This window comes from Elgaria multicarinata, chromosome 10, assembly GCF_023053635.1.
Source record: "Elgaria multicarinata webbii isolate HBS135686 ecotype San Diego chromosome 10, rElgMul1.1.pri, whole genome shotgun sequence".
NCBI lineage: Eukaryota > Metazoa > Chordata > Lepidosauria > Squamata > Anguidae > Elgaria > Elgaria multicarinata.
The window spans coordinates 16,208,976-16,226,822 of NC_086180.1; the positions used below are offsets into that span (position 1 = coordinate 16,208,976).

The 17,847-nt window shown below is 42.3% G+C and overlaps 1 protein-coding gene across 1 annotated transcript in view; it reads right to left on the bottom strand.

Annotated features, from left to right (window-relative positions):
* The window catches only part of SCD5 (stearoyl-CoA desaturase 5), a 58,139-nt gene extending 42,442 nt beyond the window's left edge, over positions 1-15,697 (bottom strand). Inside the window, exon 1 of the mRNA XM_063135230.1 lies at positions 15,457-15,697. Within this exon, the coding sequence (XP_062991300.1) occupies positions 15,457-15,682 (226 nt within the window). The 5' untranslated portion in view covers positions 15,683-15,697. The remainder of the gene's footprint in view (positions 1-15,456) is intronic.
* Positions 15,698-17,847: the final 2,150 nt, after the last annotated feature.

Genomic DNA, 17,847 nt, shown 5'->3' on the forward strand with positions numbered 1-17,847 from the left:
AGCAGTGGCCACGTAGCCTATACATTTCAATGGGACAGTGCCCTCTAGTGGGCATTCTATAGCACAACCTCAGAAGAGTTGGGTTTTCTGAGGTTTATTTTGTGATGCTAAAACTGAGAAAAGGAGTTGGAGATGTGTAGGAGGCTGACTGCATTGTCAAAAAGACCTATGAACATCCATGAGTAGCCAGTTACGAGCATGCTATAAATCACTTGTTTAAAGAAGCTCATTGAAAGGAGAAGATGCATGCATCTTCTCCTTTCAATGAGCTTTAATGACAAGAAGGAGTTTTTATGTGAAAATAATATACAATATATATAATTCCTAATCAGAACACACGAAAGACACTGTCAATATATCTCTAAGCAGCAGGAGAAAAGAAAGTGGAGGAACGGGCAATGGGACTTTCTTTTTTTCTTATTTTCATCTTTCAGAAATGTGTATCATTTCAGTATATTGTTCGGGGAGGGTTAATGAAAAATGCAAAACAAGTAAAATGGAGGGAAAGAATTGCAGAGCATAGAGGGTTAATAAGACAGAGGTAAGGGGGATATTGGTGACTACCACAATCACAGCCTAGCGCACTGGCATTTCTGCTTATTTACATATCAGTTAAGGCTCTGATATGCGCATGCCCTAGGGAGTAAGCCCTCCTGAACATAGCAGGATTGCATTGAAAGGGGGAAAGTGGATGGCTGAGTCAAGCACTTTGTTCGCCAAAGCCCCTCTCTCAATCTGGAGCGCCCAAAATCAAAGAGTGAGATCTATCATTTGGGACCAAGGGTGGAATCCTGCCCTTCCTTGTCGGTGCTACAAGGGCTGCAGGAGGAGACTTTCTCTTTGGGGCAAAGCCATTGTACTGTAAACGTTTTCCACGCTTGACAAAGGTTAAAACAGTGTTCTTTAACTGGATGCCTTCCAGATGTGTTGGACTACAAATCCCATTATCCCCCAGCCAGCATGACCATTGACCATGCCGACAGGGGTTTATGAGAACTGCAGTCCAACACACCTGGAAGGTGCCTGGTTGGGAAAGGCTGGGCTAAAACATAAATTCAAAAATATGGAACTCTCTCTTGACCATAACGGAAAATAAAAGGAGACTGAAATGAGCAAGAGCCACTGTAGCTGAAGACTACAGAAAGAGATTCTCTTATTATTAATAATGATAACATTTATTTATTTATTCTATTTACATCCCGCCTTTTTTTCCTCTTGCAAGGAACACAAGGCGGCTTACATTGTCCTGTTCCTCTCCGTTTTATCCTCACAACAACAACTCTGTGAGGTAGGTTAGGCTGAGAGTCAGTGACTGGCCCAAAGTCTCCCAGTGAGCTTCAGAGCTGAGTGGGGACTAGAACCCAGATCTCCCGAGCCCCAGTCTAACACTCTAGCCCCTACACCACATGGGCTCTAATTATTAATTACTGTTTTTATTAAAGGGAAGACATAGTTCTAAGCATTATTTAAAGTAAATAGCATTAAGCTGAAAGCTGGTTGGCTTCCTACTTTGTGAGCTTGCTGCTGCACTGATGAGACAGTGAGTCTCATCTGTTCCTCCCCTCTCAACAGTAATCTGGTTACTTTCATGCTCTTCTCCAAGAGGTTTGCAACCATTACTGACAGGGAGCCTGCTGAAATTAATTGCATGAGCAGATGAAAGAGAGAAAGAGAAGGGCCGGCCAGCCGTGGCTAATTAAATCTACCGATAGTCAATTTACAGAGGAAGCAGAGGCTTAACTACCATTGCAAAACCTAGCTTAAATTTCAAGGCGATCTATTGTCCTCCACCCTCCCACCCTTGCAAACTTCATCTGAAGCTCCACACAGCTAGTGGCTGTTTTCCATTTAAGACAGGAGTGGGCAACCATGGCCCGTGGGCTTCTATTTATTTATTACATTTATATCTTTCCTTTCTTCCTTTGTGGAACTCAAGGTGGCTACAAGTGGTTCACAAGTGGTCTCCCTTCCAAACACTGACCAGCCCCAGACCTGCCTAGCTTCAGCAAGATGGCTGCTTCATATGCTTTCAGACCAGGCTTTGGGACTACTGCTACTGCAGCCCTCACAATTTGGCAGGAAAATACAAAGGGAAGAGGCCCACGTGTGCAGCCTTTGCTCTTTAGAGGAATGGTGGGAAATAATAAATTGAAAAATATATTTTTCCCAATGGAAGTGATAGTCCTTGGGTGCATGGCAATGTTCAGCAGGGAAGCATCAAGGGGAAAGGTAAAACAGCTAATCTGCCCTTTCAAATCACAGCCTCTGCAGCTGCATTGTATATGTATCTAATTGTACAAAATAGCTTTTAAAAAACCACGGAAGTATATATAACAAAGTATAATTCCACCCTTAGTTTGCAGAAGCAGTGAGCCAAGCAGAGATAAAGGGGGGAAATCATGTTTGCTTACCGTCACTTCTCCGCCCACGCGTTTGTCCCTCATTACTTCCTCTTTTGAAAAAGGAAGTAAACAACGGGCACATGGCCCACTCAGGAGATAGCAGCGATTTCTGCCTTTAAAAACAAGTCGGACTTACTGGGGTGGTTTTTTTGTCATTCAAAGAAGGCTAGAAGGGGTGGGAGGCATGCGGGAGGCAGACAATGTCGTGAGAGGGACCCGTGAAAATCTGTGAGTGCCCAGCAACAAGCGTGCAATAAAACGCTCATGTGATGGAGCTCATAGGTACATCTGAGGCAGAATCGCATTCAATCAGAAGCCACTGTCCCTGTCTGCTTTTATTGCTATCCTTATCTGCAGTTTCCCACTTTTAAAATACTCTTTATTTGATCAGCATCAAAGAGAACTTCCCAAGCAAAGAGGATCTCTCTATTCTCAGACCTTTCTCTCTCTCATCAGCATGAGCCTGCAGAGAATTGGATATCATTAAATGAAAATAGAAGCTGCAGCCTTTCATATGGAGGCTCAATACCTACCTAGCTGGTGAAACAGAATAATTATCTGCAAGGGGATCAAAGAACAGAAGCCCTATTGTCTTTTTGCACAAAAGCTGGCCCCCAAATGAGAGGAAAGATGATACCGCACAGCACTTGAGTTATGCCTGCAAATATCAGTTTCCTATCAGGCTACATTCTTGGTTTCCTTGTTTTAAACATATATTTGTTATTTGAATATAAGCAACAAAATGGCTGAATATAAACAACAAGAATGCAATAGCCTCACCTCAATTGTTTGTGCGCACAGCAATGTCAGAACTGAGTCTGAGGTAGCCAGGGAACAGGAGACAGGAGTCAAGAAGTAGGAGGCAGGAATTAAGCCAGGGATCAGAACTAAAGACCATGCCGGGAGCTAGTAAAGAATACTGATGCCCAGGTCAAGGCCGAACCTGAAGCCTTTATACTAAAAAGTTTGTTGCCTTTCCTAGTGACTCCAGGTGCGCAGATAGTAACTTAATCCAGTCTCCATGCCTCTGCATTGATAGTGTGACTGCCTCATGTTCCACCATTTAAAGGCGGCTTGAAAAGAATCTTAAATAAATCAATAAAATCTTGTTCTTATGGGAAAGGAGTCTTGATGTGAATTGAATTTGTAGGCATTGTGTAGGCAAATTCTATGTTACCCCTATGGTAAAAATGCCAATAGCATTTATCTTTTATTCCAGGAATAAGGAGACATCGTTATTAGCTTACAATAACAAGCTTGCAAGGCAGGATAATATTTCTAAATTGCTCATGGGAGTTGAAAATGAGAAGTATTGACCTGCCAAAAGTCACCTGCAGTGCAATCTTATGGGTCTACTGTGAATTTTGTCCCTTTGAGTTCAACGAGAATTATTTCCAGATGAGTTGCAACCCTGTGCACAGTTCCGATCACCACACCTGAAAAAAAAAGGATATTATAGCACTGGAAAAGGGGCAGAAAAGGGCAACTAAAATGGTCAAGGGGCTGGAGCATCTTCCCTATGAGGGAATTTTACCAGTAAAATTCTTACAGTTTTAGCCAGGCTCCTGTGCTGGGCAAAAATGAAGTCAGATGAAATTACTGTTACTTCTACACTGGGAAAAGCATCATCTATTAAATTAATGTCTGACATGCATTTTTAAAAGCATAAGAGCACTGCCTGTGTAGAACAATGCTAATCCAGTTTCTTGAGAGCCTGTACTTTCAGCTTGCCCCACGGAACAGTCACCCCTTACAGATTCAACACTTCCTTCCACCTGCAAGAGAAGAAGCCATGCGTCCCACTTCTCATCTATATCCTGCCTATATCAGTAAGCTCTTGCCATTCTTTTAGTTCTTTTATAGACAAAAGTTATCACCTCTCCCAAGATAAAATAAAATAAAATTATCACCCTTCCCAAAATAAAAAGTGTAGGTGTATAAACAGCAACAGGAGAGAAAAAGAGAGAAGAGCAGATTTTTTTTTTTACCCAGGAGGACGATAGTTTCTAATTCAGGGGAAGGGAAATGAAGCAATGAAATGGCCGTGACACAACTGAGAAGGCTACTCGCTTGTAACTTGGAATCCTCATCCACATGTGGTCACGTTCAGTTATTTATTTGCGATATTTGAAGAAAGATACTCAATGGTATACAGACCATCCTAGCATGTGATTTGTAAGAACCATGGCATAGTGATGGCTGGCCCTTTTCCAGAGAAGACAGGAACGAATTTCTCACCTTCCAACAACCGCCAGAGTGGAAATGCTTTACACAAAGTAAAGGTAAACTAAAACTATCATGAAATTTTGATGCGGAAATATATGGTACAACTACACTATGGATAAACTGATACACCAAAGAAGTACTTCTAAGGATTTAGCTATCCCAGAAATTCCTTTTCTCACGTGCAATCCATTTTTGACATATGTAAATGCACCACATTTGAATTCTGCTGTGTTTGATAAATATCAAATTATTATGACATGTTTATTTTTTCCATTTGGATTATACTGCATTGTAATCCTATTTTGTTTTCATAAATATGTTGTTCCTTTTATGTGGTTAAAGGCTTGGTTTTGTTTTTCATCCACCCACCCACCCCGTTTGTATTTTTTAAAAATATATTAAACAAATCATTACAAAAATAAAGTTAGGAGATAATATATGGCTCTCCCCTTGTCCTAAGGCACAAGCCGAAGCATCTCCCTAAAAACAATAATAGTAACATTTCACAGAGATAAATATTTCTCCCTTTCTCAGGAGATTCGAATTCCAATTTACCTAGTGATGAAGCCAATTGGAAGTAGGTCTAAGAGCCTGACAAAAGAAATGTATTTCTTCACACAATGAAGAATTAATGTTTGAACTTCCCTACTGTGGGATACCCACACTTTAGCAGGGTTGTGTGTGTTTTTTATCAGCCTCCTACACTTATTTATTTAAAATTAATTTTAGATTGCCTTTAAAGTTAAAACCTTCTCTAGACCTTCAACTTCAACAGTAAAACAATCACACAACCCAAGAAAAAATGTATAATAATACTCAATAATGTCTCAAGTTATCATTAAAGCAAAACCTGCAATTTATCAGTAACATGTAACACAATACAAGAGAGTATTTACGTAAATCCAGATATAGGCTAGGGCAATAGATGCAAATAGATTTATTTTTAGGAAATCTGACCACTTAAAATATGGAACGTAAAAAAAAAGAATATAGATGTGGCTAAAAAGGCAACCTTTTGGTCACATAATGGAACAAACAGGCTGAGCATAAATGTGCTTTAGTTATCTGGCATCATCATCATCATATAATAGTTATTTCTTACCTGCCTCTCTCTCTGGATCGAGGCGAGGAACAACATAGAATACGAAAATATTATAAAATACATAAAACTGATTAAAACATATAAAACTAACACATTATTAAAATAACAGCCAGACTGGGTATGCCCGCCGGAAGATATCAGTCTTTATAGCTTTTTTATATACAGTAAGCCTGTTGAGTTGGCGAATCTCTCCTGGCAGGCTATTCCACAGTCTGAAAGCAGCAGAAGAGAAGGTCTTCTGGGTAGCAGTTGTCAATCTAGTTATAGCTGGCTGAAGTAAATTCTTCCCAGAGAACCTGAGTGTATGGGTTGGATTGTACAGGAGAAAGCGATCCCGCAGGTAACCTGGACCCAAACCATGTAGGGTTTTAAAGGTAATAACCAACACTTTATACTTCGCCTGGAAACTAACTGGCAGCCAGTGAAGTGATTTTAAAATTGGTGTAATATGTACTGATGACCAACCTGGCTGCCATATTTTGAACTAGTTGAAGTTTCCAGACTGGGGATTGCAGAAGTCGAGCCCCGAAGTTACCAGCGTGTGCACTACCATCTTTAGGTCTTCCAACTCTAAGAAGGGGTAGGGTGACCATACGAAAAGGAGGACAGGGCTCCTGTATCTTTAACAGTAATGTAGAAAAGGGAATTGCAGCAGGTGTCAATTGAAGTGGGTGAAATTCCCTCTTCATCACAACAATTAAAGCTACGCTAGCTATAGTAGAGTGGCCAGATACAAAAGAGGGCAGGGCTTCTGCAGCTTTAACTGTTGTGATGAAAAGAGAATTTCACCCTCTTCAGTTGATACCTGCTGAAATTCCCTTTTCTCCATTACAGTTAAAGATACAAGAGCCCTGTCCTCCTTTTCATATGGTCACCCTAAGAAGGGGCACAGCTGGCATATCAGCCAAAGCTGATAGTAGGCACTCCTGGCCGTCGCATTTATTCAGGCAATTTCAAAATGTCCAAGATGGCACCAGCCACATGGACTCTGAGTTCCAGATTTGTTCCAGCCAAACCATGTGTCCTTCATGTACGAATCCAGTAGCTAGAAACAATAGAGAGGAAAAGAGATTTCCAGACCTACCTCTTTAAAAATTCTCAAACCCCTACAGTATTGGACAAGAGGACCCAGCCTACCACTAACAAAGTGAACTAATCAACATTTTAGAGAGAGACTGAGATGTAGAGAGAGAAATAGAGAGAGAGAGAGAGAGAGAGAGAGGCCTTATAAAAAGCCAAGCAAATAAACTTATACTAACACAATGTTTCCATTCATAATCAAATTAGACTTGATGCAAATTACCAGGTAAAATCAAATTTCTACTTGCCCTCCCAACCCCAACCCCAAAACTGGCTAATTAAATTAGCCTGCCAGGTTTTGGTTGTCTAGGTGACAGATGCTGTAATACACATAAGACAGATAACCTAGTGTTGTTGTTTTCTAAGAGGAGTTTGGAGACTTTTAAAATGGAAGCTGAACAGGACAATGTAAATCAGGTCTATCGCAACTACCACAAGATGTGGTGATGGCTACTAGCTTAGATGGCTTTTTAAAATGACAATTGGACAAGTTCTTGGATAGGATATAGGTCAGTGGCTATTCTGTAGACATAACTTCATGTTAAAGGCAGCAAACTTCTGGGTACCAGACACTGATATAAATAACAGGAGTACAAGAATCACCTTCATGACTTGCTCACAAGTGCCCTGAGGCACCGGGCTGATTAGCCTAGAAACAAAATGCTGTGCTACATGGTCTGATCCAGCAAGGGAATTCTTGTGTTTGCTTTTAGCTGGATGAAAGAGCTGATTCCTCTGCATGCCTCTGAGGGGGGGGGGAATGGTTTCCTCAGGACTGGGTGGTGGAATTTGCTTTGATATTTTATTAGGGTGCCCATATTTGGGAAACCAAAAAAGTGGGCACCCAGTGGGAGGAGGAAGGGTGGGAAAGCACACTTTCCGGAGGCCCTGGAAAGCACGATTTCCCCTCCTCTGTAGTGGAGTAGGAAGTGTGTCATTCCTGCTCCTGTGCTCCCCCCCCCACTGCTCCAATCGGGGCCTTTTCTATGATGTCCAGGAATGACACACTTTCCCCTTTAAAGCCCCAATTGGAGCAGTGGGGGGAGAATGATGCACCTCTGTAAAGTGCGTCATTCCCCCCCTCCCCGCCACCCTAATGGCAGCCTTAAAGGGGAAAGCATGTCATTCCCGGATGTTATAGAAAATTACAGAAAATCTCCCCAACACCCAGGATAGAACAAAAACCTTGACAAACCCGGAGAAATCCTGACAGTTGGTCACCCAAACTTTATTTAAACACATTTACGTGCCATACTTCAATTTTTTTTTATTGGTATTCGTTTTTTAATTGAACCATTTTAATATGCTGTTTTAATCTTTTTTAAAAAATCTTTTTACAGTTTTATTTCTTACATTCATCGCTCCAGAATCTAGTTTAGATATGGAGTGGTATATAAATATTGTAAGTAAATAAATAATAAAATTAGCTACTTCCAGAGAGATGTACAATCATCACAAAAATATATCTAATGACCTCTCTGTTTCTCTCTCTTTCCCTCTGCCAGGGCATGGTATCACGTAACATGAAACAGTGGTCTTTATTTATTTATTTATTTATTTATTACATTTCTATACCGCCCAATAGCCGGAGCTCTCTGGGCGGTTCACAAAAACCGCCCAGTCTTGCAAAAGTTAAGCTGGTCTGGTCAGTGCCTGGATGAGAGACCATCGGGGAATCCCATGTATGTTGAAATTTCACAATAGAAGAAAGGTGGGATATAAGTTTACTACATAATAATTATTTATTATTATTTATTATATTTCTATACAATGCAATATTTGAAGCTCTCTGGGCAGTTCACAAAACAAAACCCTATGATACAATAACATACTATAAAAAAACCTTTAAAAGTTAAAACGACAAAATAAACCCAGATTGTAAATGCCAGCAGTAGTGCAAAGATCTTAAAACACACATACAGGTTTTATTTTGTTTTTACCTGAAGGACTAAAACCTTCAGAGAATAAAAAAGTTCTTCACCTGGTGCCCAAGGGACCATAATGTAAGCTCCAGGTGAAATAAGATTTCTCAAAATAAAAATTGTAAAAGCAATAACAAAGCAAGTCAAACCCACAAAATCCGCAGAGTCAGTAACGAAATAGTTTCCAGGATCAACTCAAAGTGTAGGTTTGGAACCAAAGGACTTGAAAAATCTCCTTCTCCCACTTATGCTAACCTATCGGAATTTTGAGCTCCAGTTTGGAAGCTCTGTTCTAGGTGTCCCCACCAAGTGAAGTGAAATGGATAGTTATCCTGGCTGTAGAGTGTCCTCCTGCGAGGTTCACCTGAAGTCGCCTTTATTATCATTTCAGCATTACGTGAATATAGGGATGTCTGTTCCTGGGAAATCCAGTTCTTTTTTTACTCAAAGTTTTTCTGTGGAGTGTATGGCTTGATCTGTGTTTGTGAGTAGAGCTGCGGATGCTTCCACAAATTCTAGGAATTTTGTGTGTGTGTGTGTGTGTGTGCATTTTCTTTTTTGCAGGTTCCTCAGTTTGTGCGAATTTCTAAGCAATACGTCCAAATTACAGCCAAATTTGCAAGAATTGCCCGGAATTTTGTACAAATTGCGGAAACCGTGTGGAGAAATGTGCAAAATGCCTGGAAAGTCCACAAACTGGCTACTTACTGTAGATCAAATCAGGCCAGTCTATGGATTTTCTAGTCATTTTGTGCATTGATTTCGCTGTAGATTAAGTCGGGCTCTGCAGCAGGAACTTAAAAAAAGTCCAGGGGGCTGAACCTAGGAAAACCTGTTGAACTCCACTCCCAAAATGGATTTCTTTGACATTGCTAGGAGAAAACTTCTTTTTATTCTCTCAGACCTTTGAAAATCTGTGATTTGAAAGTTTTGAATTGTAACCCACTAATTTACATGTTGTATATTTTCAGTAGGGGTGTGCACGGCCCCCCCGCTCCGCCCTGCAGGCCGATCTGAAAATTTCGGATCGGCCCACTCCGCTCCGCCCATACTCTGCTCCTCTTTGCCGCGGAGCTCCAGTTCCGAATCGGAGCTCCACAGTGGAGGGGAGTGGTGCCAGGTAAGGCCAGGAGAGGAGGGCGGGGGGGGTGTTACCGGGCTCTGCCGCCGTCGCCGCCCGTGCGGCGACGGCAGCAGAGCCCGGTAAGGGACCAAGGGGGAGGGGGGCCTTACCTGCCTCCGTCCGCGGTCCCTCGGCTTCTTCAATTGAGCCCGCGGTTCAGCCAGGAAGTCTGGGCCGCAAGTGTGGCCTAGACTTCCTGGTTGAACTGCGCGCTCAATTGAAGAAGCCGAGGGACCGCGGACGGAGGCAGGTAAAGGAGAGGTGGGGGGGTTTACCGGGCCCTGCCACTGTCGCCGCATGGGCGACAGAGATAGCGGCAGGGCCCGGTAAACCCCACTAACCTTTCCGGCGTAGCTCCGGATCGAGGCGAAGGATCCGCCTTCACCTCAATCCTCTTCGCCTCCGCCTTAAGGGGAGGCGAAGCACCCCGCTCCGCTTCTAATTCGCCGGTCCGATTAGAAGCGGAGCACATCCCTAATTTTCAGTTGTGCTATGAAACTGAGTTTATTTCTATCTCTCCTGATATATATATATATATATATATATATATATATATATATTGCTGGAATTGTTGTTTTATGAGGGATTTCTCTGCTGTGGCACCCTGGCTGAGGAATGAGCTCCATAGAGAGGTTCACCTGGCACGTACGTTATACTCTTTTCAACACCAGGTGAACACCTTCTTATTCTCCCAGTGTTTTAACATTGTATCATCATAGTCTTTTAACCTTGCAGTTTTAAATCTGTATTTTAAATCTGCATAAATCTCTCCACCACTACTCGGTTTTACCCTGGTTGTCCTTTTATATATTATTTTTATTGTGTTTTTATACTATTGTTTGTTTTATATTTTGATTTGTGTCTGATGGTTTTAACTTTTGTGAACTGCCCAGAGAGCTTTGGCTATTGGGCGGTATAAAAATGCAATAAATAAATAAATAAATAATTTTTACTATTTTATGTTTCTGAGCTACCCTGAAAATAAATGTTATTGGGCAGGCTATATGAATGCCATAGATAAATAAAATCATTTGTCAACAGATTAAAAACATAGTGGAAGGTCTGAGTAAATGAAAAAGATTTTCACTAACACCAAAGAAACATTAAATTAGTACCTAACTGGGGAGGGAATTCTACATGTAGAGTGCCAACACTGACAAGGCCCCACCTATTTAACTTCAGGAGGAGGTAGGACTCAAAGAAGACCCTCTAATGATTATGTGAGCCTCTGATGATGAACATAAACTTCATTGAGGCGCAGATGAAAGAAGGGAGTCTTTTACAGACACTCGAGTCTCAAACTATTTAGGACTTTAAAAGATTATTATTATTATTATTATTATTATTATTATTATTATTATTATTTCTATACCAACCCATAGCTGAAGCTCTCTGGGCAGTTTAAAGGAGAAAAGCACAAGCACTTCAATTATTATTATTATTATTATTATTATTATTATTATTATTATTATTATTAATATAGCACCATCAATGTACATGGTGCTGTACAGAGGTGTTGTACATGGTGCTGTACAGCACCAATGTACATGGTGCTGTACAATTGTGTCAGGAATGAACACACAGCAGCCAGCACAGGCTCTGAAGAAACGCACTACCTGAATACCAGAAATGAGACTGTTATTCAGGCAAAGCCAGGCAGCAGTTTAGAAGCTGTAGTTTGGGCCAGTTCATGTTGCTGAGGCATTTTCGGAGGCATGTTGCAACAGTCTAACGTAGAGATTCCCAGAGCACCGATAACAGTGGCAAAGCTATCTCTACCCAGGAAGGGTCCCTTCCAGTGAAAGGTATTTTGTGCTAAAGATGACCCTGGGGCCTCTCGTGACAAAACTAGACCTAACTTGCACCCCCAGGCTACAAGCCTGGTCCTTTTAGGTAGAATTCAACCCCACTGAGAATAGGATAATCATCACCTTCCTGGTCACACAAACCAGCCACCAACAATACCTCCATCTTGTTGGGACTGACCTTCAATTTATTGGCTGTCATCCATTTTATTACTGCTCTCAGACCTTATCCATTCCATTACTGATCCCAGAACTCCAACTTCCTTATCTGACTCAAATTAAAAGGAGAAACAGAGCTAGATGTTGTCAGCGTACTGATGACAGCTTACTCCAAATCTGGAACGTGGAATTCAAATCCCTGTTTAGCCATAACTTCAATAGGTGTTCCTGAGCAATGTCCTACACTTCAGACTCTGCTTCCCCTTATGTAAAATGGGGGTATTGGGGTTTATCTTGATGACCAGTGAATGCATCCCTCTAACAATAATTCAAAGACAATAGTACAATATTCAGTCCGCACAATGGATAGAGGAGGATGTTTGGTTTTCTCTTTTTGCTGCAAGGGTATAGATATATTGCTGTTCCACCCCACCCTCTTAAAAACACACACACACATGCATTCCAACATTTGAAGAGAGGAAATGCACAGCTTTCAGTTAACCAATTAAATTACTTTCAACCAAAAATAAAACAGAATAAATGCAAAAGAGGCACAATATGTCATTGCAATACAGGGAGAATGTAGCTGTAATACATAAATTTTTAAGAATGCTGCACGAACAGCATTTCTGCACTGGAGAGATACAGCCAAGTACATCCACTAAATCAAGAGAGTACAACTTGTGGCCAGGGAGCCTCATGTGGTCCAGGAGTTACATATGCCCCCTCCCCAAGACCTTAACAACCCCTGACACACACATACACTGTGGTTGTCTTTCTGTCGTTGTGGCTGCTGACGCCAATTGCTAGCCTATTCTGCCGCCAATCCCCCAGTGATCCTGCTACAGAATGCTCTTTCCTCACTGGGAGCTGGAGAAAAAGGCACGAGCTAGGACCACGTGTGGCCCTCGAGGCCGAAAAGGTTGCGCACCCCTGCTCTAAAGCACTCAATGCGCAGATTAAGAACCAATTTACACGTTCAGAATTAGCAAGTGTAAGAGCTGGCGTAGGTGATACCGCTTCAGCACAGGGGGCGGGGCAGCGGGGAGAGAAGGATGTCTATGCAGAAGAAACAAAGAATTCTTCTGGACGGTTTCTGGACTAGCAGCTCCAGAGTTCTTGCACTCAAGAAAGGCTACAGGTACACGTTACACAGGCAAACAATAGGACTGTGAAATGGGAACAGAGGACAAAGGATGCATCAGGTAAGGTGCAAGGCGAACAGTTTATATTCGCAAGAAAGGGACACTGGGTTCTACTTAGGTTACCAACAACACAATTTAAGGATGAAAACACTTACTAGGAATATGTGCCCATTGTCCAGGAAGTTCTGTCTCCTAATCTACTCTGCCTCATCGTTCATACCCCGCAGTAAAAGCCAACTTTCCCATTAAACTGTTGGCTCAACCCAGATATCGTGAACTTTTTCTGCTGAAGAACCCAGCTCCATTCTGGGGCATCATTTCAGTGGTGGGTGGAGCCAAAGCCAAAAGGGGCAGGGCCACAAATACAAAAAGCACCTGCATATTTTAGCTTAAAGCGCTTACTGCCAGTAACTAAACCTTAAAAGAAGCATTTCAAGTTTTTAGAATGCGGGAAAAGCTGCAGAAAACCCGGGATGCCACCAACAATTGGTGGTCATGGGAAAGGGGGACTGAATCTGTACCTCTGGCTTCACCCCTTTTGCCTCACCCTTAACTAAAACAAAGCCAAAATTTGTAGGGTGACTGTATGAAAAGGAGGACAGGGTTCCTTTATCTTTAACAATTGAACAGAAAACGGAATTTCAGCAGGTGTCATTTGTATGCATGGAGCACCTGGTGAAATTCTCTTTTTATCACAACAGTTAAAGCTGCAGGAGCCCTGCCTTCTTTTGTATCTGGTCACTCTAGTATAGCTCCTGCAGCTTTAACTGTTGTGATGAAGAGGGAATTTCACCCCTGCTGAAATTCCCTTTTCCATTCTACATTCTCTTACCTTCATCCTTTATTACCTCCGTCTTTCACTTTGCTGTTTTACTTACTGTCGTAATTTTGATTGTAAGCTCTTTGGGGCAGGGACCTGTTTGTGTCTGTTAGTTTGCAAATCACTAAATCAATATACAAAATAATAACCCTAGATGCATGGTCAGTGAGTGGCAATGAGGGAAAAGCTCCACAGTTATGCACAAAGGCACTCTTCTCTTTGCGTAACTGGCCAAAGGAAGGGGGTGGGGAAAGTCACCTCTAAGGAGAGGAGCTCTTTGCTGTGGAACACGGCTTTCAAGATTTGCCCTGGTTGAAATTAAAAACTCTGACTTTTAGCATGATCAGAAGCAGACACACAGTAACTCCACGCAATAGACATTAGACAGAAGGAGATGCTAACGCAGCAAGGCAGCAATTTTTGTGAACCTCCCAGAGAGCTTCAGCTATTGGGCGGTATAGAAATGTAATAAATAAATAAATAAATAAATAAATAAATAAATAAGGTCAGTATTATTCACAAAGCAAGAAAAATATCTATCATAGTAGCAGCAAATGGATGAAACGGACTCCTGTGGCCTAATCCTGCAAGATGCTAAGCCCTGACAATTCTAATAGCTTCTGTAGTTGCAATTGCCCAGCGCTTTGGTCAGATTCTCTATCTCCTCCAGTCCTTCCCTCAGTCATTTAGTTGAGGCTGCAATCCTATGGTCATTTACCTGGGAGTAAGCCCCACTAAACCCAACAGGACTTGCTTCTGAGTAGGCGTGTATAGGATTGTGGCACACAAGGCTAACACACGCTTCCATTCAGGAATGATTCTAAAGTAAATTGGACTGGTGCTAGTGAATCCGAATTACGAAGTCTTTTATAGGATGGCAAATGATTTATACACACTGATCATGAATGCATATTACTTTAAAATAAGATTCCCTTGATTGAGTTCTGGATCACGGGACAGGTTTTTCTATAATCACCATCCGCCCACCCCCACGTCTATTCTCTCTCTCTCTCTCTCTCTCTCTCTCTCTCTCTCTCTCATACACACACACACACACACACACACACTTTCCCCCTTGGTAGTTGTGAGAAAAGGTATAGTTGCTTCACCATCACTTTATCCTGGAGCTACGACACATATCTGGCACATACAGGCAGCCTCAAAGTGGGCGTTCACAAGATCAGCTTAATGCAGATTTGCTAACCTTTGGGTCATTCTTTTGTCTAAACAATCAAGGTGATAGTTACAGGGTGACTGTCCCTCCATCCTGGGATCATGTCCACTTACGAACAAAAAATGGTGATTTCAATTGACATTAGGAAATTTGAGGGGCACAAAGACAGAGCGCGGTCATTTATGCTAGATCAATAAAGAGAGTTTGATCGTGCAAACGTCTCCCCAGTGCCCAAGATAGAACGTTGTTCTTCCAACAGAAATGGAACTTTTAAACTACTGAATCTAGCCAGCAATCTCAAGCTGAATATCTTCATTTTAGAGAGAGAAATTTCAATGTGATCTTCTGGGAATCAAGACGGACAAAAACTGCCCCTGTATTATGAACTAATCCCTTGGGGAACAGACAAAAACACACACACAAAAATCCACCCCAGACTCTTCCCCTTTGTGAAAACAATAAAACCTGTAGTCATGGAAGGGAAAGAGAATAACTTACCCCAGATCAGAGTAAACAGATGGGCCTTGGGGATAAGGAACAGTGAATATACAGCACCAGAATGGAGCAAGGCCATTAGGATGACATTCCTCCAGACAATTCCTTGCTTCCGTCCAACTTCCCGTTCGCTTCTCTCTGCTATTGATCCCAAAGAGCTTTCTTCTCTTCCATCGCCGGGCATTTTTGAGTCTCCATCAATCATGTTGCTGGCTCCTTGCTTTGACATGGCCGAAGAGAGAGAGGGAGAGGAAAAATCAGCACGCAGTAGGCAATCAGACTGCGAAAGCCAGGAGAAGAAATCCTCTCTTTTATTGGGGAGATGAATGGCTATTGTTGGGGGGTGGGTTTCCCCCCCTGCTTGGGGTGGTGGTGGTGTGGTCAGATGATTCCTTTTCACCCCTTCCTCCACTCCCTCCCGCACTTCTGTCACTTCTTCTGTTTTCCCTTGTCTGGACCGCTTTTTGAATTAGGTCTACGGATGGGAATCTTGGTGTGCAGCATCTGTTGCTGGCATCTCATCTATGATGCTGATGCTGTGTCAGAGCCGAACTCCGCACAGCAACAGAAGATGAAAAAAAAAAAGCGGGGGGGGGGGAAGAGAGAAAGAGAATGAGAGAAAAGACCTGCATAGCTACAGCCAATCAGAATCATATGCGGCGCTCTGAAAGGGGGAGGGAGGGGGGAGGGAGAGGTACAGCATTTCTGTCCACTATTGCCACATAGGCTGAATTAATATCTATCCTCCATCCAACAAAGAAACACGCATTTGATATCTCGTGTTCGAAGGCAACTTCGCTTGAGACGAGGCTTCTAGGCCTGTGTGAGGTAGCTGCTGGATCCCTTTAGATTAAGTGGCTGAATGGGATCAGTGCGATAGATGCCCCTGCTATTCACCACCGCTATTTTTATCAATTCCACAGACTAATATCCGATTTTAACTCCCTTTTGCTTGCAAGAAAGGGCTCTGCTATTAAGATATCGGCGTCAAATGGATACCGATTTAATAACAGTTTGGGGAAAAAAGTATTAGCTGCATTACACAAAGATTCCAATTTAATATTGACGATATGGAGGGTTCTGTTGTTGTATGGAGAGTACAGCTACACAGTAATGGTAATAACCCCCAGTGTTAGGAGGCTAACAAATGCCCTTATTCACCTAGTTTTCTGTTCTGTTTATGAATAGAATGTTTATGAATAGAATAGGTATGAATAGAAGAATACGCTCTCCAGGTTCGCACCATCACTGCAGCCCACTGTGGCTTAGTTAAGTCACAGTGGGTTGCAGCAAATGTTTATTTATTTATTTAAAACATTTATATCCTGCCCTATATCATTACGATCTCAGGGCGGCGTACAGATAAAAACATACAGTATAAAACAATAAATATGCACAGTTAAAAGCTGCCTGGTACACAGTTGGTGTGTACCAGGCAGCTTTTGGATATTCAAGCCGTGACTGTGGCTTGTCGCACTGTCCAAACCCGGCAGGGGTGGGTTGTTGGCCTGGTTAACAAACCACCCAGAACCCATGGGATGTTGTAGGGTTGTGGGTTGTTTGTTAACTACACAAACAACCCGCCTTTGCCAGGTTCAGATGACATGAAAAGCCACAGTTGTGGCTTGAATATCCAAAATGGCCACATGCACGCAGCACAGACCACCATGGCATAAATAAGTTTAAATAAGCCATGGTGCACTGCTTGATCATGTGAACTGGCTCACTGAATGACTAACACCTTAGCCACTGCATTAATATAAAGTAGCTATGGGGCCTGTTCAGACAACACACTAAGCCACGGATAGGCCGCTGACTCTTTTGCAGCAGATGGTTATTGAGTGTGTTATGCAGCCACCATGGTTAGGAATGGTTCACATGACACACTAAGCCATAATGTTTAGCTCAAAATGCTTAACCACTATGGCTTAGTGTGTCATCTGAACAGGGTCACCGTGTTGTTAAATGACAGTTTGCATCCTATTTGAGTCATTTTGGCTGCAAACCAATACTGACTTAACTGGGAACAAACCCCATTGAACCCAAATGGTTCTGAGTAGACTGGAATAGTATTGCAATAGATATGGTAGATGCCTCAGTACCATCTCCATATGCTATCAACCTGCCTGAGTAGTAAGAACTGCAGGAGAGTTCTTTTTGAGGGCACCATTACTAACAAAGAACCAGTGTGGTATAATGGCTAGAGTGTTGGACTGGGAGACGGGAGATCCGGGTTCTAGTCCCCACTAGGCCATGAAAGCCCACTGGGTGACTTTGGGCCAGCCACAGACTCTCAGCCCAACCTACCTCACAGGGTTGTTGTTGTAAGGATAAAATGGAGAGGAGGCGGATCATAAACGATGCCTTGGGTTCCTTGAGGAGGAAATAAAGGTA